The sequence below is a fragment of the Monopterus albus genome, unplaced genomic scaffold (genome assembly GCF_001952655.1).
Source record: "Monopterus albus unplaced genomic scaffold, M_albus_1.0 scaffold213.1, whole genome shotgun sequence".
Taxonomy (NCBI): domain Eukaryota; kingdom Metazoa; phylum Chordata; class Actinopteri; order Synbranchiformes; family Synbranchidae; genus Monopterus; species Monopterus albus.
The window spans coordinates 151,234-174,362 of NW_018128093.1; the positions used below are offsets into that span (position 1 = coordinate 151,234).

At 42.5% G+C, this 23,129-nt stretch overlaps 1 protein-coding gene and 1 long non-coding RNA gene across 17 annotated transcripts in view; one reads left to right on the plus strand and one right to left on the minus strand.

Annotated features, from left to right (window-relative positions):
• Positions 1–16,137, plus strand: part of LOC109971032 (uncharacterized) — a 98,766-nt gene extending 82,629 nt beyond the window's left edge. Inside the window, exons 3-7 of the long non-coding RNA XR_002276481.1 lie at positions 8,792–8,845; positions 9,085–9,138; positions 9,245–9,353; positions 12,491–12,603; positions 13,522–16,137. This is a non-coding gene — a long non-coding RNA (uncharacterized LOC109971032). The remainder of the gene's footprint in view (positions 1–8,791; positions 8,846–9,084; positions 9,139–9,244; positions 9,354–12,490; positions 12,604–13,521) is intronic.
• Positions 16,138–17,635: 1,498 nt separating this feature from the next.
• The window catches only part of ptprt (protein tyrosine phosphatase receptor type T), a 366,858-nt gene continuing 361,364 nt past the window's right edge, over positions 17,636–23,129 (minus strand). For all 16 annotated transcript variants that reach the window (XM_020619049.1, XM_020619048.1, XM_020619050.1 and 13 more), the window contains 2 exons: positions 22,341–22,476; positions 17,636–18,039 (listed from right to left, as the gene is read on the minus strand). In XM_020619049.1, the coding sequence (XP_020474705.1) occupies positions 17,986–18,039; positions 22,341–22,476 (190 nt within the window). In that variant the 3' untranslated portion in view covers positions 17,636–17,985. The remainder of the gene's footprint in view (positions 18,040–22,340; positions 22,477–23,129) is intronic.

Genomic DNA, 23,129 nt, shown 5'->3' on the forward strand with positions numbered 1-23,129 from the left:
GTAACTTTTAGCCACTTCACTAACCCCTCTCCTCTTCTGCTGTAATAACACAGAAAACCCTGAATACACACACACACTTCATTACCCAGGTTCCCCCGGGCTCATGTAACGGCAATAATCCATCACTGTCATTTGTGAAGGGACTTAATGATCCACATAGACACACTAGCAAACGAGCACTGTGCACTGGCATTCTCTTCAGCATCTGATACGGTATCGGTTTCTTTACCTGGATACACATCTCATGAGCAGAGACACACACTCAGAACCACACACAGGTACTTGAGCAGAGAGGGAGTGAGTCAGAAGGCTATCGCAGAGTGGAGCTGGGGCTGCGAGTGGCAAAAAGTCGCATGACGTCTTTGTAGAGGTGCCCGGATTATCATTACTGGTCAAGTGGTGTGCTGGAGAGTATGGCGAGCGGCTGTTGCTATGGTGATTTTTATTGCACTTTGAAATTATTGCACCTTTTTTACCTATAGCTACCCGGGTGGTCAGGTCTGTTTCTTACAGATAGGTCAGTCTGAAGGGGGTAAAGGTCTTGTTGTGTAGTAGTTGTGAGGCAAACATCCAGCTGTGGATGTGGGCAAGTGGAGAATCTAACAGTGAGACTTGTATCTGTTGTTTATGATGTTTACTCTGTTTATCTGCTGTGTCACATTGTAAATGCAATGAAATCTAATGCTAAAACACGTATTATGACACATCAGCTGTAACCTGACACGTCATCATGTGAGGCTCACACCTACATACAGTCCAGTGTATTTATGTACAGCGAAGGCATCTAGTTTACACAGTTTGGCTCCTCACTGTAAAAATAAAAAACAATAATGATCTAAACATATATGGAGGTTAGAGATGATATCTGATTATGTAGTTTCACACCTTTTTTCACATATCCACACCCAAAGGGGGTGTTGAAGAATAATATGAGCAGTTCCCACCACACCCTCATGTTTCCTGACAGTTTTCTTTTATTTAGGGTTTCCCAGTTAGCCACATATACAAGTGTCTGTGAATTATTCAGACAAACCGAGACAGCTGCTGTTTTATTTAAGTATGACTGCTTTAAGAACAAGAGCTGCGCTGACATCCATTCCTTCGTGGTGCCTTCAGAGACGTGCCCCGTATCACAGACTCCAAACTCAGTGTTTGTGATTTGGGTGAAGTGATGTTTAAAACATGGTGACTTTGGTAATTACACCATCAATAAAAGTGTCGCAGACATCAGACGGGAACCAGGAACGTTTTCCCACTTTACACCCCCACCCATGTTAAACTCCAGCCCTGTTGAGAACACTGAACATTATTGGCTCTTACTTCACAGAGTACATGCGATGTGAAGTGGCAGCACGTTCACTAGTAGACTTTCACCGTGCCGACACACCTCTCCATCAGCTTGTCTGTCCACTTACAGTGTTTCTTCTGTTCTGCCAGTCAGGGCTTGTTTTCTTTGCCTCTGTGCACCGGGCCGGGCTGTGGGCTGCTCTGTAATTGCCTCTCTGTGTCCGAGGAGTGGAGCTTGTTACATAGCAGCCACTCGCTGGTTTCTCCTTCTTGTTCTCTGTCTTTCTTCATTCCTCTGTCCCCCGGCTCGCATTTTGTGAAAACAACAGTTGTGTTTTTGATGTTGTCAAATAGTAAATTGGTGTTACTGCTTGCACTCTTAGTTCTGTCCGTCTCTCTCCCTGTGTCTGTCTGCACACTGTAAGTCCAGGCAATTTATCCTTTATTGTCTGGTAGGATTGATTTGAGCAGGCCAGTTTATTATACTGTCGCAGCTGTGTCACTTCATTTCACACAGCGTCACTGTCTTTGTCTCTAGTGATTATCTGCAGGATGTATCTGTCCATGTATGTTCATTATTTTTACTCCTCACTAAAGGTGGAGGCGGTCACTCTGAAGAAACCTACAATAACCTTCTGATATTCTTTTCCTTTATTTGATCTCTCTCGAGCTTTCACTGGGATGGAGTTGCCACCTGCAGTAGTTTGGAAACAAGAGCATAGCATTAGATTAGCTTTGTCTGATGGAGAGTTCCCTCCAAAGCCGAGGCTCGGCCGAGCGTCTCTCTCCTCCAGCTCCTGTTGAGGAGAGACCGAATCATTTTGTCTGGTATTCTCTGGGTTGTCTGAGGAGACAACGTGCTCCTTGGTGCGTCAACAGGTCCTCTGATGTTCGGGTCCCTTGCTGTTGTACAGCGAGCGCACACTTTGTGTGTGTGGCAGGCGTTATGATGATACGAGTGTGTTTGTATGTGTTGTGGTTCATCTCTTCTTTTTTCACAACACAGTGTTCTAAAATCAGAGTTTATTAAATGCTTACTGCTGCTTGTTTATGTGTGCGCACGTGCATGTGCAGACACGCGTTCTCCCACATGCTGGTGCACACATACAGAGCCGTGCACGTGGGAGAACAGGGCGTTTCTGCTACAGTCTCTACTTGCTTGGAAGCTTTTGGCTCAGATGAAAAATCCATGGCTGCAGCAGACAGAGAGAGAAAGACACGATGCTAAAGCAGCATCTCGACTCCTGGCTGCTGTCTTCATTTCTTTGGCTCGAGAAAATGTTTTCAACTGATTCAAAATGTTCAGACTTGGTGCTTGGCTGTGTGCTGATGTCACACACTGTGACAGTAACTGGTTTTCCCCAAAGCGTGTCATTGTACCACTAATAAGTCCTTGTGATATTGGTTGTAGGACATAAGTTTAGTTCTTTATGACGTAGCCAGTTGGATTATTTGGCAGCACTCAGGTTGAGTACCTCATTAAGTAAGCAGTAACACACAAATCTTAGTTTTTGATTACTATATTTTGTTACAGTATTCATCTCTGCTACATCTTGGTTTATAATATTCACATGACTACTTTTTTAATCTTTAAACAATCTGACATGTATCTACATTTGTCCTTCTATCCCCTCATGTTTTCCATCTCACTGTTATGTAGCAATATTAAAGCTACAGCAGTAACTTTTGTTGTTGTAGAAATCTGCTCCACTTGTCTTAAGGTGGACTTGTGCCGTCAGAGCCTCCCGTGACCCAAACTCATTGACCAGCACTGGCAGCAGTGCAGAGACAAATAGCAACAAATAACTGATGGGAGGATTTCAGTTTGGTTCTAGAAGTTTAGTCTTGTGTGTGATCATAAACCTTAAGTTTAGAAACCATATCACAACTTTTGCAGATCAAACCTGAGAAGTTTGCATAAGAAAGGAAAATGAAAAGTGATAAATTGCAGGTGATGAAACAGTAAAACATGCACAGTTTCCACTCTGCATAATCAGGCCATATCCTGATCCTGACTTTCTTCTATATTGTTCCACTTTTCTTCGTTTCTCTCTGTTTCTCAACTTCATCTCATGAATGCCTTTTTTTTCCCATTGCCTTTTGAATTTCTTGCTTTCTTCTTTTCCCTCCAACTTAGACACACTCCTGTGCACAGCAACACACACACACACACACACTGTCTTTCTAAGCCACAATTACCATAGAAGGATTCATACAGAGGCTAATAGGCACCGTTAAGCTTGGTGAGTCTAAGTAAGCACTTAAATTAGTGTAGAGTCAGCCGGACACATCTACAGCACACAGAGGCTTCACTTTCACTTCACTTTCACTTCCCTGCCCCTGACTCGGTCTGGCTGTGTGGCTCTGTGATACCGAGCTCCTGTACAGGAGTTGGTGGACTCGCTGACGAGCTCCGCTTTCAGACAGTTTGCCTGAATAATAATCATCAGTGCCTTGGCGTTCTAATGGAGACAATTTGGCTGATTCCAGTGACACTAATAGTATAATAATAGTATAACCACTGTTCACCATACCAGTAGTTTTACTGTTTATTCAGTTTGTATGTAACCTGAGAAGCGTGACACACTTTGACCCCTTTGTCTGCCGTCTCAGGGTCAGTTACATTTGTGCATTTAAAAGCAGCGTTTCTGACTGAATTTGATTGATTTGAACAAAATGGTGACAAGTAAATTCACTTGCAGAGTCAAAGTAAACTAGCATTGTGTGTTGGTGAGTGTGCACATGCACATGCATGCTGTTAACCAACTGCAAACCATCTTCACATCTCTACTCTCCCAGAGGATAAGTGGCTCCACATATGAGACGTTTCACATGAGTGACGGTATGAATTTCATAACCAGGAGCTCTGTTCCAAAACCCCATTGGGTGTCTGTTCATATGCAAGTTTTGAAATTATTGCTCAAATTTGCTTAATGAAATGAAATGGGTCAGAATTGTACAATTTCTAATTAATCTCAATGACTCTAACAAAAGCTATTAAAAGTAGAGTGCCATGCTCATGACACCTGAGCAGATCTGTACTGGCTAGAGATGGCTGAGAGATGGTGGAGTAATGCAGTCAGTGCTGCTCCCTGCTAGTATGTTGTCTGTGTGACTACAACAAATCAGCCTGAATTACCTGAACTTGTCTGTTTTTATTACTCCAGCCTGAAGGCTTTGACTGTGTTAACACCAAAAACTTCACCAACAATCTAAAACAATGAACCTAAAACAGGAAAACAAACGTTTGTCATAGTATTGTCACAAAACCCCTCAGTTTTTTGTCTCTGTTTCTTTGGCTTTTTTAGTTAGTAACAATGTTTTAAGTAGTTTAAGTTACAGATTACATGGTCTCCGTCCTTTTGTCCTTTGACTGTGTGGCGATTTGAGTATGTGGAGGAAACGGCTGTTAAAATGATGCAGGTTGACAGAATGGAGAACGATTCTTCAGAAAAATGACTACAGAGAAGAGTGAACCTTCAGAATGAAAGGAGGGGTGGAGGGAGGGCAATGAACAATCAGGCTGAGAGTGGAGAGAGAGATCACATTTAATCATCTGTTTGCAGATTCGCCTGCTGGCTCTTCCCACATTCATGAAACGACCTCAGCTGTGTAGCTACACTGATCTGCTGCTTTTTAAATGACTGGCGTTTCCACTCGCACCAACGTTTTGATACGAAGAGCATCAGTAGAACGGGGTACAGTCTGTTTAGATTAAACATAAGGTGACTGACCAGAACACAGGTAGATTGTTATATGAGAGTGAAGCTGGACGCCACATGTTTATGTCCAGCATGTGCTAGTGGCTTATTGAGCAGGATGCTCTTCATAATACAGCTCTCAGAATTGGTACCAGTCGGTTGATTTTGTCCTGCCTAAGCTAACTGCACACAGCTCATCAGTCAGTGTGACACTTAATGACTGGAAAGAGCCAAAACATCAGAACTGTGTAAATGGTGAGATACTACATGTCCTTCATTGGAAGACCACTGTGCACGGGCAAAATAGTGATAGTAATTTGTTGGCAATTACTTGATTGTCTAATGTTTTAATTAAATTCCACCCTGGAGGCAAGAAAACAGGGCTGCACTTGACCAGAGCAGCCATTGTGTTGTGGGTATGGCGTCATAACATCAGACACCGTGTCTGCAATTTAATTACTGTTATTGTGTTAACGAGTGCATTGTAACGTTAGATGGCTGGAGGGGACGGAGACAAAGTGGGTGTCAAGTAGAACGTTTTACAAAGCACTTGGAACAGTCAGTTCCATGTTAATGCACTTTACAGGCTGCACTGTTGTCAAAATGCCAGAAAACACGCAGAAGCCTGGGGATTTTCATTTGATAGTCACATGGTAGAATGTCGGTTTTGTTTCAGCCACTTTGGCCACAGGGGATAAAAAACTGTACATGTCAATGAGCTTGTTAGACAGGATGTAAATGCTTTGCTTTTGCTGTTAGTTACTTTGACAACACTGCAGTATATAAGAGTCCGTCGGCCACATCAAACCACCTTTATCACACCTTTATACATTCAAGCAACAAACCTCCTAGTGGCCATTGGAGCAAAGGAAGGCGACAAAATGTCCAGCTTTACTACAGGAGACTGCTGTTTGTTTCCTCCCAACTGCCAGTCAGAGTTTTTTTTACCCACAGCAGTGAGGTTTTCCTAAGATCAGCCAAGTAGCTGCAGTATTTTAACACAACCCAGACTCTTTGCTGGAGCCCAGAGTCGTTCTGCACTGCAGAGACCGACCACCAGTTTTATCATTTAGTTTGGAGGGCTTGTTGCTGTACAGTGCTGGCTCCGCATATGCAGAAAAGCCTTCTCACCACAGCCAGCTGTCCCTTCTCCTTACTGGACAGTCTTGACTGGTGTGGTGCCTTTGCTGTATTTGCCTTTGTGTTTAACCCCCTCTCTTCAATCCACAGTCCCCTCTCCCTTTTTTTAAATCTGTCCTCTTACCTGACTGTGGAGATTTTTAAAGTACAGTCAGCACAAAGACGGGCTGTGCCCTCCATTTTAACATCATTATGCCCAATTTGATGGCTTGTCCTTCAGAGGAGTTCAGAGTGGTGCACAGGTGTGGGAACAGCAGCTGCTCTGAGCTTGAATTATCAGCAAAATCGGTTTATTTCTAGCATCTTTATACAGCAGTATGCTATTGTATGCTATTTCTGTTTATGCAGCCAGTTTCCCCAGTCCACCAAATATCTATGTTAAATGCATTTTAATTTGGTTTACTCTACGTAGCAGCGTCAGCGTGTCACTGTCCAACATCAGTTTTGTGTAGTTGTGCATTGTTGCACAGCCCTGCCGCCCGTAGAACTGCATCTTTAAAGGTTTTATAAAAACATCCAAAACTCCCTTTTTCATGAAACAGTTTTCAGCCTCCTCTGTGTTCAGCCCCAGCCTTTCCTGCAGCCATGCAGAACAAAGTTGTAGCAGCAGATATGAGCATGTGCATATTGTGTGCCTTCACTTTCCAGACGTGCACTAAATGTAGCGTAATTATCCCAGCATCAGGCAGTTCCTCATGTACTCGACTGTGGCTGCGATTACTTGTATAAGATGTGCACCGTTAGTAGTAAAGAGTTCGCAGCTGCCGACTTTTCACTACTTCGGTCTCTGACATGGTGACTCACAGTGAGGATCTCTGTGATCTGTAACTCTTCCTCCATCTTCACTTATTTTACATTTCTCTCCCTCATCCTTCTTCCACTCAGCTGAATGTACCTGTTCAGCTTATTTGAAAAAAGTTAACTTAAATTTAGTTTCTGTATACAGTTTAAGAATCTCCTTTTTCTAAATGTATTCAAGAAGCAAAACTCCTATAAAATGTCACAGGATGAGCTGCTCCAGGCTGGAGGATATAGTCCATGTATCATCATTTCATTCAATTATTCCAATTCTTTGTTTGTACGTGTTTAAAAAAAACAACTAAGAGAGAAAATGACTGCGTGCATGTTTTAGTCTGCAACAGGTAATCAGAGAAAACGAGTCTTATTACTGTTCCTTTGTTATTTATCTGTGTGCCACTGATCTCCAGCAGGTGCAGACTGAACTGCAGCCTTCACACACCTCGTATGAGTCAGTGGGAATATTTTTAACGTAGTTAGATGTTAAGGTTTATGTTAAGGAGTTTGAAACAAAGCCTTATTACTGAGCTGGGTCACTGATGGCAGGCGGGGCCTGGTGGGAACACAGACTCACACAAGCAGCATTTCCTGCAAATAGAAACAATGTTTTTAGATGCAAAGTGTTTTAAGCAGCTGTATTGTGGTACAGATGTGTCCAATATGTCATTTTATGACACACTAAAGCACCTGCTTCACTAATAAACTTTGATTTGACATGTTTACATCACACGGCGGCATCGTCAGAGGAGCTTCATTTGTAATTAATTAGCAGTGAGGTCGTCGGCACTACACCCTGAGTCATTTGTCTCAGAAAGAGCCCAGTACTGGTCATCCTGCCCTGTGTCAGTGGTGGAGGGGGGTCACACAGGCAACAGATCCACACTACAGGGGGGTACATTCAGTGGGTGTTGTGTCAGTTCTATATACTAAACCCTACGTGTTACTACTTCACATACACACATGGTTTTGTTAGCAGTGAAGCTGATACTTGTCCTTGTTGTCGTTCATTATTATTTCTGTTTATTCTTATGAATCCAACACAGAACACAGGCCATCTGTCATCAATGGACAGTAAAGGTAAATACCATAAATACAACCACCCAGGAGAATTAATTTAAAAGTCTGATAGTTTTCCACTTGTTTGCTCCGTGCGCTCCCACGAGGTGCTCCAGCTGTCACAAGATGTGGTTTCGACATAGAACTTCACATGAGCCTCTAAGCAAGTTGAACCAGTCTACAAACCAGGAAAAACTGGAGAGTAGAACTAGAACCAGAGAAAAGAAAACTAAAGTAATAACTAACAAAACACACTCATACCAGCAGACTTGGCTAAACAGAACTTGAACTCACATAGATGACCCACTACATTCAGACAGTGTGTGAACCTGAGAGACATGACTCTGATCGGGTATCTCGAGTCCCTCCATAAAGGCACAGACTGTTTGCCGCAAGCTATTGGAAGATGGTTCTTAAGATGGCGTTAGGTGATTCACAATGCAGGGAACACGGATATGAACATGACAGTAGGAGTGGATCTCAGGACACTCGTCCACATGGAGCGCCTCTGAGACAGTGTGGTGGTCAGAGAACAGGAGCTGCAGGCTGCAGGTTAATGAGACAGAGGGGAGTCTGAGCAGGACTGATAACAAGCTGAAACAGACAGGAAGGAGGAGGTATAACAAAATAAGAGCGTGGATTCATGGCGCCAACGCTCACAAAACGGGACAAATACGACTTGTCTTTTTCTTGTTTATTTAATTACACATCTGAGTCTAAAAACAGACAACACCCCCCCCCCCCCTCTCTATGCCCATCCAAAAAAAAAATAAAATTCTGATCTTTTATTTTTTGTGTTTGTTTTCCAGATTGCTTCCAGAGTGTGAATGGACAACATGTGAACCAAATGGAGCCAGATGGAGGTAAAACAGCTCTCACCCTGATTATAACATAACCTGCAGCAGTTTTCAGCTTTTATTGACGGTTTATAACCCAGAAACAAACTTATCAAGTCGTTTGGTAACAATAAAGAAACTTTTGCCAAATCTCAACCACGTCAACAATATAACATAAAATAAACCACATCCTTATGTTGTACAGGATTGTATGTTCTGTACCAGACACTTTTCAAGCCAGTGTTCAACTTCCCTTCTTTATTTAGGAACAATGGGCCACAAGTAGTGAAGACGAACTCCAATCAGAGACTGCTTTTCAGGTTTGTACCTCTCCAGCGGCACAGCTCAATCTCCATACTGGTCCATTTTGTTCCACAGTACAGATGAGATTTCCCATATGTATTCATTTTGTGCCCAACTCCACAGAAACCCAGCAGACGTGAAGGAGAGTGGAGCTGATGGATTGCAATCTGGGCCACGCATGACTTAGCATCTCGTTAGCTGCTCCCGCTAGCAGAGTCGCTGGAACAGACAGGTAAGTGAGCTGACTGTTTCTGTTCAGGTCACAGCTTTTTTTGGAGGCGACTGGTTTTAAAATCTTCAGTAGTAACACATGATGTGCTCCACTTTTTATGCCAGTTCATTGTGTAGTACACATCACACTGACAGGGTGAATCAACTTCATCACTGTGGAGCTGGTCACACGTACACAAGCCTGATTTGCACAATACAACAAGGTAGAAATACTGTGTGACAGCCCATCATTGAAAATCCTACTTTAGTTAATAGTATCATTATTATTATTATGTATCAAAGTAAAAGTAGCACTTTAATGTTGCAGCTGTGAGAATAATTTGAAGTTCCTCATACTGCACTGATCTAAATCTCTAAAGTAACTAGTAAACAAAACAAACAGTGGCTGCTAGTTTGGGAGAAACATCAGTCCTAAACAAACCAACACTTCCAACTTTGGGTATCGGTTCAGATTCATCATTTTATATGCTCCCCACTCTTCTGTGTGCTGAACTAACTTGTTAACAAATGTGCCCACAGAGTGGATTTAGAGAGTTCCAGATGTGTATGACATTTGTCAGTAGTCGGTCATGGGGCTGTCCAAAAACAAACCAACCAACCCTTTGGCCTCGGAAGCATTATCCGCATAGACCATCATTACAAAATGCACACCTGCAAATCTTGTGCCAGGATCGTAGACGGGCTCTGTAGGACGTTTAATATTTGCAAACTTTACTCAGAACTCAGGAAATCAAATAAATTATTTATATAGAACTTTAAGAACAACACCTTGAAAATAGGATCATTGACTTAGACAAATGCATCTCCTGAAAATAATGCGTGTGGATGCCGATTGCTGAAGAATTGCTCTGAAAATGCTAAAATGGCTGAAATAGCTGAAGGCTGTGACGCAATGCTGAATAATTATGGAAGATGAAATGAAAAACTGAAGTTGGGAATTTAACTTTATTATCTGAAGGTGAGAGCTTGAGAACATCCCTCAAACAGTGGAAGGCCTCATCTGAAAGAGAGGTAGAAATTAAATGTCTTAAAGTTCTAAAAGAATAAATAAGTTTTACTGACATCTGATGGATATATTATGAAGGCAAACCAACCTCTGTGTGTGTCACTGTGCCTCTGTGTGTGTTATTGTGTGTCACTGTGTATATTTGGGTGTTTATTTTGTGTGTGTTACTCTGTTGCTGTCTGTGTGTGTCTTACTGTGTGACCGTTTGTGTGGTGCCATGTTAATTTTAATGTTTCTGTTTTAAGCCTATCAAACAGGTAGCATAGCTTGGTGGTTAACACCACTGACTTTGGTGCGGCAGGTCGGGGTTCACTTCCTGGTCAGGCTCTTAGCAGGGAGATGCTTTCCATCAGACCAATCACCCCCTTTTCCTTGAATAAGATGCGTCAACCAAAAGCAGAGACCAGTAAAAGTTTAACACCACTGACTTTGGTGCAGCAGGTCTCTGTTCAGTTACCTCTCAGGGCGTGAATTCCAGCTGTGGATCCTTAGGCAAGGCCCTTAATGCCAACCGCCTAGTGAGGTACAACACTAATGCTACTGCAAGGGGGGAGCCAGGACATCAGGGGGGAGATACCATCCTCCCCGACAATTGGAGATTGAAGATCACAAAATTTTCCGACAATCTATTCTAGGCTGTAAAGAGCTGATAGGCTAAGATAGGACAGGCCGTGGCTTAGTGGGGTGCCTCCTGAAATGAGCACAGAGGCACGTTGCCGAAACGGCGTTAAGGTGAGACCTGTAAGATGAGGTGAAAATTCACTCAGAGCTTTTTACTCTGTGTGCTGTGTGTCTATACATTATATGTATCTATGTGGCTCCAGCTTGCTGGTTCAGGATTCAAACGAGTAAAAAAGCCAGTCAGATTAATTCATCAAAACATCAAAACTCTGTGGCTAAGTGAATCCTGCATGAAGGAGCCTCCTGAAACCAGCATGGTGGCAACACGGAGCCTCTCCTGAAAAATATGCCTTACTATAGCATGTGGTGAACATGGGGTCTGACCCTCTGAACCCAGGGCAGTCTTGCTGCGAGATGACGGTGCTTGTTTTATCTTGGGCTTCCTAATTCTACTTTTGTGCAGTACCCCTGGGTCTTATATAGACACCCTCTGGCTTTGCCTTTAGTGTGTACTTGGACGCTTTGTGTGATTTTTGCGGTCTCTGTGTGTGTCTGTGTAGGTGCTTGCTTTCTGTGGATGTCTGTGTGATGTGTGTTGGTGCCTTATGTTTGCCTCAAGTGTACATTTTTTCGACGTGCGTGCTTGCATTAGCTCAGCCAGCCCAAAGCCGAGCTGACAGACAGCTTTCCTCTGAGGAGCCCGAGCCCCTTAGTGTTTCTGATTGATCGTCATAATGCTGAGGTGCAGGCCCTGTCCTTGGTGCCTATGCTAATCGCAGGCTCATGCATATTTATGAGCTCCTTGGGAATCAACCGGCTAAATAAAGGATGAGGCTGCTGGCTTGGAGCTGCGTTCATCACTGACTCTGATTGATTAGAACGAGAAGAAAAAAAATCAGTTTACGGAGACCTCTAATTTTTTTTTTTAATTATTTCCTCTCCTGAGCTCAATCATAATAGGAGGTCGTGACTTGTAGAGGAGCAAACAACACTCCAGATTAAATGGTAGTTAGTTTCCTCTGCATGCCTGTCATTCTCTGCCTTGGTGTTTCTCATCACTGGTTGAAATGCTGGCTTCTTAGTTTCACTAGAATCCAGTGGTGTCAGGAATTAAAATGACATTTCAGACTGTATTTTATATTTAAAACAAACTGCGTGCTAAAGCCCCTGAGAGTGGGTTTGAGTTGCTTTAGCGATGTAAAGATGCTGGTCTGTTTCTGTTGTTCATGTCCTTTTACTTTGGAATAGTCTCCCAGTCACTAGTTATTGTTCAGGACCTATTCCTAATATTAAATCATTTGTTTTTTTGTGTTTGTTTAAATTGATATTTTATTTACTGTTCTTTTGTCTGTTACCCTGCCTGGTTTGACATCTTGTGCTTTCCTTGCTTTTATTATGAGACATTTTGTAGTTTGTAAATTGCCCTATATAGTTTTACTTATTACATTCTGTATTAAAACAAGGCCATAAACATACTGATTGACCTCTTCTTTTTCTTATGCCCTCCTAAGCTGATGAACCATTCTGCCATCCCGTGTCACCATTCATGTCCTGCATCGTCCTGAGATCCATGGTGGAAACCTACCCAGTGGTCTCTTTAGCTTTGTTGCTAGCTAAAAACAAGGTAAGCAATTGCGTCCAAAACACTCGTTCACCATGACACCTCGTGCTTGCACTGGCAGAAGCACATGTATGGAGAGTTAGTGTAGTCGTTAGATCTTAAAGCAGTAGCCTCCTGCACAGACGTAGCAGATCACGGCTGGGTCTGGATCCAGTATCCAGTCTTGTATTTTAAAGCCTGAGACTGTTTAGGGCCCAGTGTGCAAAGTGTCTAGTGCGGCACTGAAGGCATCAAGAACTGTTGTATTTTAGTTTTTAGAGCCAAAAACTTGTAGACGAGTGCACTCGTATTTGCCAAATCATCCAGAAAGACAGACAGTAAAAACATCTGGTGAGTTCATATCACTCACCTCTGTTTAGGAATTGGTTTGTGTGTTGCACGTTAGCTTAAAATACTTACTTTGTGACAGAGATTTTCAGCTCCAGTAACACCAGAATTAATACAAGCTGTTTCAGTGCAACATGTAGGCAGAGTGTAACTATCATAAACTCAGCTGGTGATTAAGCCAAAATATGCATTTGTATATTCTACTATATTCACACAGACCTAAGAGCTAGGATCCCAGAAATATGTTTTGCTCCGTCTAAGATACTGTACCTCACAGATACATGTTTTAAAGAGACAGATGAGATCACAGTCAACATTTTGGTCCCTTTTATTTCATGTTAACCACATTTCAAACAACTAAACAACCAATGGTAATGGCATCATCAGCTCTAAACAACACTTGACAAATAATCAGCGGAATAATTATACAAAGAAATGTACAAATTCAGGACAAAAAGAAAAAAAACAATCAAAATATAATACAGATGAACAGCCATGAACCAAGCCAATCAAACAAAGCCTTAGTGGAAATCAAAAGCACAAACATTTCTGGCATTCACACCGTCTTCAATACAACTGTTTTTGTCTTGATAGGTCCAGCGCGGAGCCCAACTGGACTAAAGGTAAGCACAGAATGAACATTTTGACACAAATATACCGGTTCTGAGAAAATCAGCTAGTGAAAAGTTCACCAGAGTCCGAACGTTCCCTCTGTCAAATGTAAAGTATCACCTCCAAACTGGGCTAATTCACTGCCTCAAGATACCGACACCTGCTGGAATCAGTCAATGACTGACATAACATGTAATCACATAGTCGGTTAAAGTCCGTTTTGAAACATTTATTTTGTAAAGATTGGCTTACACAATTGTTCTCTTCGATAGCTTCAATGATTCCTACCTGAAAATGAAGCCCTTAAGCTGGTGCCTAGCTCTGTTATCGGGTACATCCCAAATCCCTTATACAGCACTCCTCGACCAGGAGGCAGGAGCAAGGATACACAAGAGCATCCTTTGTGGAAGTCTTTTATGAATCGATAGGCCCCTTTATCAGAAATCAGCTGTGACTCCTTTGTCACATGAAACAAAGAACAGCTTATAGATGTGAGCTAAATCAGGGAAACAAGCCTTTGTGATTAGATTGTCTGATTTTGATTTGAAAGGGTTACTTTAAGACTTGTCTGATAGCAGTATACACTCAGTTGGCGGTTTATTAGGTACAGCGAGTGGAAACCAGTGCATTGTGTATGATCATGCTGGGAGATGTAGTTTGTGATACTGTTGAACTGTACGGCATCAGACTGACGGGGTTTTTTTTTGTCTGTCCTGTTGATATCAACGACAGAAACACCTCTGTATGATGCAGTACAGTTCAACAGCAGCACAAGCTACAGCCTCTAAAACCATCTGAGTTGGATCAGCACCTCTTTGGAACAGTGTGAACATCATCACCTTCACAAAGGAGGGTCTATTGCTGGACACTGCATTTTAGCATTGTGTATCTAATAAAGAGCCAACTGAGTGTATCCTTGCAACAGTACTAGAGAAAACAATGTGTGCACAGCTGTTAAGTTTTCCAGTGCTTTGCTTGCGGTGTGTACAAAGGGCAGGGACTTAATCAACGCGAGCTTATGACCCGCGCTTACTGGGAATTCCTCGTTCATGGGAAATAATTGCAATCCCCAATCCCTATCACGAGTGGGGTTCAGCGGGTTACCCACGCCTCTCGGCGAAGGGTAGACACACGCTGATCCACTCAGTGTGGCGCGTGTGCAGCCCTGGACATCTAAGGGCATCACAGACCTGTTATTGCTCAATCTCGTGTGGCTGAACGCCACTTGTCCCTCTAAGAAGTTGGACGCAGACCGCACGGGGCCGCGTAATGCTGCTCAGCTAAGCCGATAATGTCACAACAGCCGCCTCAGGACGATAAAAGTCCGGGCAGCATGCGTTTACTTAAATCTCCACAGCTTTCGGGTTCCAAATCTTATTTCTTTAAATAGGAGGATGTTTGTACTGTTTCATGGAGGAAAACAAAGTCAGTTTTCACAGCCCGAGTCCAAATCATCCAAACAAGATACAATTATAACTTTAAAGCATATTAAACCACTAGGCAAAAAATGGAACTGACTTTCTTCATTTATGTGCAATTCAGCTCGATCCAAACAGCCAGGTTCGTTCTTAAACTCCCCACTGTGAGTCAATGTGTATGTGGGTGTCAGCTGATGTGCCAGATGAACAAATAAACATCTCGTCTAAAGCGACAGTTTGTAGGACGGTAACATAAGACTGTGTTCAAAACGATAATCACTAAGCTGCACACACCTTTTAGGGGCAATAGTGGTTTGAAATGAGAACCTGTATTTGTGTCTGGTGCATGATGTTTGTCTGTTTGTTTGACTGTGGTTGTCTTTTCTTATTTACAGTCAGGGTGGATGCACACTCTTCAGATTCTGACAAGCCCGAAAACAGACGTAGAGCAGAGCAACAACATTTGGTCTCAATGACAAGGTAGGACGTTTTCTTTTTTGACCAATGCTGCTGTTCTTCTTTCTCGCGCACGTGGCTCCACCCGGCTCGTGATGTGGAGGCAGAGCGCATACTCTGAAACCATGCCCACCGAGGAGGAAAACAACAACTCACTCCATTGACTTTGTATTACATGAAGGTGCCTCTGACAATTCTGTCTCATTACAAAAACTGACAAATGCCTTCTCAAAGCAGCTGTGTGGTAGGACGCACAGCCGACGGTCAGAGTAGTAGGACGCACAGCCGACGGGCAGAGAAGTTTAAAAACTGCCAAACAAAACCCCCCGAAGCTTTAGGACGTGGGTCATTAGCAGGAGGAACGGGGATCCTGATGCTCGTTATGTCTACGTGTGCAGTGGCAGAAGCAGCACTCACCATGGTTACGTAAGTAGTAATGCTGCAGTGTAAAAATACTCTGTTACAAGTAAAAGCCCTGCATTCATAATGTTGCTTAAATACAAGAGTATTAACGTAAAAGTACGCATTATGCAGAATGGTACGGTTCACAATGTAAATTATATTATATTTACTGATGCATTACTGTGTACATCACTTGAAGTTGGAGCCAGTTGCAAGTACCTTTAAGGTATAATTTGAAGTACCTTTACATACTGCTGGGTAGCTTGTCAATTTTACAGTGACGATCAACAAAGCACTACCTTTAAGCGAAAAATATTGTAAAGTCGTACTCAAGCACAGATGTGGCCGAATTGTATGTACGTTCAGTACAAAAAGAAAAATGTACTTAGTTACTTTGGTACGTTTGCAGATGCCTTAACTAACTACAGTAGCATACACAGCACAGCGGAGGAAAATTAGCATTAAAGTTTACTTCCAAAGCAGAGCCGGATCTAGAGGAAAGTTGGAGTGCAGCTGATGACTAACAATGTTCAGACAAGTTAGCGGTTAGAATGTTGGCAAACTACTGTAGTTAGCTAAGGCATTAGCATAGCAACAAGTCAGACACTGTCAAAATGCTTTAGCATAGCTCACAGAAAAACTTAAACTGACATTTGGAACTTTGACTTAACAGTGACAAATGCTTGTCGCACACAGAGGCACCCCCCCATTATTCCTGCTAATGCCAAGTTTGTCTTCTTAACACTCTGGTGTTTTTGTTAGTGTTTAAAACTGCACCTCTGGGTTCCTCTCCTTATTGGTAGTGCAGCTGCTTTTAGGCATTTTTCAGTTTTCTGTAAAAAGACCAAAATGTCAGAGGTGCCTTCACTCAGTACAAAGTCAGTGGAGATGAATCGTTTTCTGCCCCCGGTGTGGGTGTGGTCTAAACACGCTCCGTCTCTGTGTTACTTCTTCCTGTTTTAACAACAATCGTACAATTTGTCCTGATACTTGTCAGTCATAACGTAACCATGCTGAGTATTTTTGTAGCAAGTTGCTGGATCACCACTACTAGCTGGAATTTAACACTGAGCACAAAGCCACAAGGAAATGTATCGGCTTGTGGTTTCAGAGAAAAATGCCAGAAACATTCCAAGTGTTTTGATCCAGCAAACTGAATTATCAACAACATTGACAACTGGATAAAACTCAGCCAAACACTTTTCTATAAAGACTCTGTGTGGGTAAATAGTGGAGTTCAAACTGCAGAGCTGAGGCTTAACCTCGGATAAAACGTTCCAAAAAATCTCCAAGTGTGCATCCAAGCTTCAGAGGGAGACAACATTCAAGGCGTAGAATATGTCTAAAAAGGAGATACTGTACAGTCGTCACATCACAGCCCAGAGGACAGAGAGAGAGAGACGAGAAAGTGGCGCTTTGTTAAACATCTGCTTTTGTTTCAACGTGTCATTTCTTCTTTTTTTCTTTGTACAAGCAAGTCAAGTCCCAAGTTTCGCTGAACATACATACACACATGAAAATCACCAGTGTGTTTGTTGCTTTTTTTCCCCTCTATTGTACAGGGTGTTTGTGTGTGTGTTGCACAGGCACACATATACACTGATCAGGCATAACATTATGACCCCCTGTACATCTGTCTGCACCTCAGTGCAACACTTCCACCTTAATATCTGTGTTTATGAAGCTTATGTTTCAATTTTTGGCGAGATTGTCGTGAATGTACAAATTCAATGATACGTTCATTATTGAGGTCGTAGTTAAAGGTGGTGTTGTACCGGATGACATTATAGTCAGAGGTGTCTGTATATTTTTGTCAGACACCTCTGACTATAATGTCATCCGGTACAACACCACCTTTAACTACGACCTCAATAATGAACGTATCATTGAATTTGTACATTCACGACAATCTCGCCAAAAATTGAAACATAAGCTTCATAAACACAGATATTAAGGTGGAAGTGTTGCACTGAGGTGCAGACAGATGTACAGGGGGTCATAATGTTATGCCTGATCAGTGTAGATACACATGTACAATCATGCCCTCTGTTACTCACACACTCAAACAGACACACATGCTCACAGGTTGGGAACGGGCCAGCACAAAGCAGTAATGCCCTCTGTGTGTCCCAGTGTTGAGTTGGAAATGACAGGCAGCATCAACGGCGAATCAGAAAGAGCTGAGCGCCTCCAGAGCCACTTCATAGCAGAACTTGTACTGCTCCTGTGGAGGGATGAACAGAACACAAAGTAAAAATCAGACTAATAAGGTCAGGAAGCACTTTCTTCAATGAATGTGACAAATTGGAGGATCTTATCTTATGAGATAATGCAGGGGTTGGAACACTGTAGCACTTGCCTGAAAATCATCAGGACTTAATGAATTCTTAACCATCATTGTAATTCTGTGACAGTTGTCAGTACATCCAATAGTGCATAGTAACTGTTAATAGCTAATTCGACACACTTAGTGTTCCAAAATGTAAACAAATACAGGCTACAAACAGACCTCAAAGTTGCTGCCTACAGTCCATCTCACCTACATGTACTGAGCAGCTTCAGAACCTGTTTGAGAAACACTGTGCTTTTAAGATTCATTGAGTAGCAACCTAATGCTGTCAGTACATACAGTAGCACAGAGCAAAAATGAACTGACGACAGTTAATTCGCCTACTTAGTGGTCCAAAACGTAAACAAATGTAGGTTAAAAATGGCGCCCAAGTGGTCTACAGTAAAAACATATCTATGCCAGCATTATATTAGCTGTTACTTGTAAAAGCATCATCTGTTCACATGATTAAACATTAAAGGTTCAAAGTGTCAGGCCTATTTAAGCTCACATTCATTATATACAGTAGATAGCCTAATCGCCCATAGGATCAAGGATATGGGATCTAGACTATTAAATCTGGCAGCCTATAACATCTGTCTTCTTAAATAGCAACAGTAACCTACAGCCTATGACAAGAGCCAGATCTCATAATTATGACAAAGTGTAAAACAATTAATGGTAATAGGCTAGTCACCACTCCAGCACATAAATATAAACTTTGACAAGAAACAGGTTATAGGCTACGTAATGTGGCCATGGATACAGTGTGGGTGCCCTTTTTAGCCTAGGCTATATTTGTTTACATTTTGGTACAGTAAAGGGGATTTTCTTATAGGAACCTAACAAAACGTGTTGTGCTGAGTAACACTCGTCACGGGTTCTGCATTTGTTTCTACTACAGTGCTAGTACTAAAATCAAATACCAGGAATGTGAGGGGGAAGAGGGTGAATGCACGCAGAGCAGTCGCCGGTAACTGGTTAAATGTCTGCGTCTTCACAACTCAAGCATTAGCATTAGCATTACAAGCACTGTGTGTAAACACAGCTGACTGCCTGTGTGAGAGAGGAGCAGCCCCTCCCTCCTATAAACAGACCGCACAGAGAAACAAAGCAGGACAGTTGGCATCAATCCCTGAGGCTACGCATGGCGATGCTTAAGGAAAGTACAGGATGTACCGCTCGTTAGGTTCCCAGAGTGGAAATGGAGCATAAATATGCTGAATCACCTATTAGCAGTTCATTTGCTACCCAGCCTACTGCTGGATGTGCCGTCAGAATGGCATAGCCTACTGGGGGGAAAAAAAAATCTAAAAATCGCAGTGCTGCTTAGGCAGGTTCCAAAGCTGCTGCTCAGTACAGGTACAGGATACAGCAAGTTACACTGTAGGCAGTGACTTTGAAGGCAGCTTGCGGTCTGTATTTGCTCACGTTTTAGAACACTAAGTGCTGTACGCCAAATGAGGTACTGTATTAAGAGTTCACTTTTGGCTACGTTAAGAAGTTCAGCTTCTGTGCGCGTTAAACTCTCACCAATCAAAATACTGCATTTGTCTCGCTCATCTTCTTTTCTCAAAATCTGACAAGGCCACTGAAGGTAAAATAAAATTGAAAGTGATCACAATTAAATCTTCGCTCTAGCCAGCAAAGCGGTAAACCATGGAGAAATATTAAAACCACTATGTTCAGAAGTATAATCTGTTTGCACTGATTCTGTGTCCTGGGATGGATGTGTGTACAAACAACGCACAGAGGACAGACACACCAAGGGTTCCGGCGAGCTACAACAGTAGGTCCGTTTCTGTGTACGGCTACACAGCTTTGTCCCAAACCACAGAAAATTGCTACTGTCAAGTTCTATTTAACAAAACATTGTCACATGACATTTCCTTCCTTCATCATAGTATGAACACTAAGGGGATATTTACTGAACCTGTAGCATGTTACTGACAGATGCACAACAAACTGTTTTTGTTAATTTGAATACGCCTCAGTTTCAAACCTGCTGCCTGAAGGCTGTTGCGCACGTGGACCAAGAGGAAGTGTAGAAGAAAGTCTAAGTTTATAATGACCGAACTTGAATATGGTTGAAGAAATCAAGAAGCACATGTTGGAGCCACCTGTCAGTCAAATCATCTTGTATTTCATTCAGTAACTGAGGCACAGTTTGACCTGAAAGCCTGTACAAGTCCTTCACGTTCTCCTCTGGTGAGCGGTGCAATTTACAAACACCCTCTCCCTTCTGAAACGTTCTAAACTCTAATGAGATCTCAGATGACTAACAGCTGCCACGCTGACAGCAGGGCCACAAGTTTTACACCCGCTTTCTCCTGACGTTAAATTGGTGGTAAATCAGGTGCTGAGTCTTTGTATAAATTTCCATTCTCCTCCCTGATTTTTGCCTGTCTGAACGGAACGCCTGAAAATAAATTTGAGCTTTTCTTCCGTTTCTCCGCTGCAAACGCTCACTGTGACTGCTTAGCACCAAAAAATAAGTCACAAAACCTTAGTAAATATCCCCATTAGAGCTTCAGCTGGACTTCAAACTGCATGTGTGGTTGAATGTCACTAGCTGAAATATTTTCCCTCCGTTGTAATATCCACCTACAAACTGTTTCATTACCACCGGCCAAACTAAATTTGTACAGTCGCAAGAAAAAGCATGGCACTGTTTTCTGCATAAACTGGTCATGAAATCTGATCTTCACCAAAGTCGCATTTATCAACACAATATTTCTAATCTTATCAAACACAAACAGCCATGATCTTTCATGTCTTTGCTGAGGACACCCATTAAACATACAAAGTGATGGTGGACAAAGTAATGGCAACACCGGGCTTCTGATGTCACTAAACAACAACTGGAGTCAGGCGTTATTCAAACCTGGAGTTCAGTCAATGAAACGAGAATGGAGGTGTGGGTTAGAACGACCTTGGCTTATAAAAACACTCAGACATTGTCAGTGTGCTGTGCACAAGCAGCATCAGCTGATGTGAGCCATGCATCGTAGCTACGATGAAGAGTTGTTGATTTGCACATAGCTGGAAAGGGTCACGGAGTTGTCTCAAAGACATTAGACATTCATCAGTCCACAGTTGGACTTACTGTCTATAAATGGATCTGGTGCTGTGGCTACTCTCCATGGAAGTGGATGCCCAGCCAAGATCACTCCAAAGGTGCAGCATAAAACACTAGCCAAGGTAAGAAAAGAGCCCTAGAGTAACAGCTACAGACTTGAAGGATCCACTGGAGTTGGTTAATATCTCTGTTCATGAATCAACCATATACAAAATGCTGAACAGGCATGGTGTCCATGGCAGGACACTACGGAAGAAGCCACACTCCAAAAACAACACTACAGCAGCCTGAAATTTGCCAAAGACCAGCATGACACTACACAACTCTGCTGGGAAAATGTCCTGTTGACAGATGAAATGAAGGTAGAGCTGTCTGGGAGGGACACACAGCGCTATGTTTGGTGTGAAAAGAGGACTGTGTACCAACATGCAAACATCATCCCAACAGTGAAGTGCAGTAGAGGGAGCATCACAATGTGGAGCTACCTCTGGACCTGGACCACTTGCCACTGTGGAGGGAAAATGAATTCCCATGTTTATCCAAGTGTCATACAGGATAATGTCAGGGTGGCTGTAGTGTCATACAAGATGATGTCAGGGTGGCTGTTGGCAAGCTGAAGCTCAGAACAAGTTGGGAGATGCAGCAGGACAATGACCCTAAACATCAAAGTAAATCTATTGCAGAATGGTCAGAGCCCAGACCTCAACCTAATAATGACGCTGTGATCTCAAGACATTCACACCTGGCGTCCTACGAATATGGCTGAGCTGAAGCAGCTCTGTGAGGAACAGTGGTCCAAAGTCCCTCCTGAACATTGTTCAGGTCTGATCCACAGCTACAGGAAATGCTGGTTGGAGGTTATTGCTGCCAAAGGTGGTTCAGCCAGTTATTAAAACACTGTTGCTATGACATTGTCCACCATCACTTTGTAGGTTTAATCGGTTTGTTCAGTAAAGACGTGAAAGATCTGCTCGTGTTTGATCAGCTTAGAAATAGTTTGTTGATGTTTGTGACTTTGGTGAAGATCAGATCACATTTCATTACCAATTTATGTGCAAACAATACCATGACTTTTCTTGTTGGTATGTGTGTGTGTGTGCATGTTGTGAGTACTCACCATAGTCTCCACCATATTAGTCTTGTTGTTTCTCAATGTTTTGACAGTGTGGAAGACATCCACGATGTTCTGCTGCTGGATCATCTCGTTGATGCTGCAGATGGCACAGAAGGTTCCAGAACGCCCTCCGCCGGTACTGCAGAGGAAGGAGGAGGAAGAGCAGGAGGGGAGGAGTGGGAGGGAGAGAGAAAATCATCAAAGACCATCCTGAAAATGTAGGCGAGTAGGTCAAAATCATCATGCTGATCACAGAAAGACAAGGGAAGAGAGAATTAAGGAAGCAAAAGAATGTAAAAATTGACCTCTAGTCTTTCAGACCAGCTGCTTTGAAGCTCAACAAGTCAGCAAGTCTCCCTTCTCTCTCTTTGGGAGGTCTGCTTAAAGTGTGTTAATCATGGAATATAATGTTCCTCTCCTGCCTTTGTGCTGTTGCAGTTACTGAGTTGTAATGTTAGGACTGATAATTGTTTAGTGATGGAAGTAAATTCTGCATGTAAGTAGTTAGAGGAGCGTTGGTCATAAAGTATTTTGATTCTTCTTAATTATCTGTAAAGATCTGTGATATCTTACTTTCAAAGGCAAGGAAGGTTAAAACCCCATACAAAGAGCTGTGCGCGCACGTTTGACTGTGGGAAAATAAAGATTTGACAAATTTTAACTATTTGTTTTTGAAAAGGTTTAGAATGAGTTGGTCATTTCCTTTCATAGGTCTCATATATGGGCTAAATAACACAAAGGATGAAACTGAAAAATAGAACAGTGCTGTAGCAGTGAGCGCTAAAGCCCAGA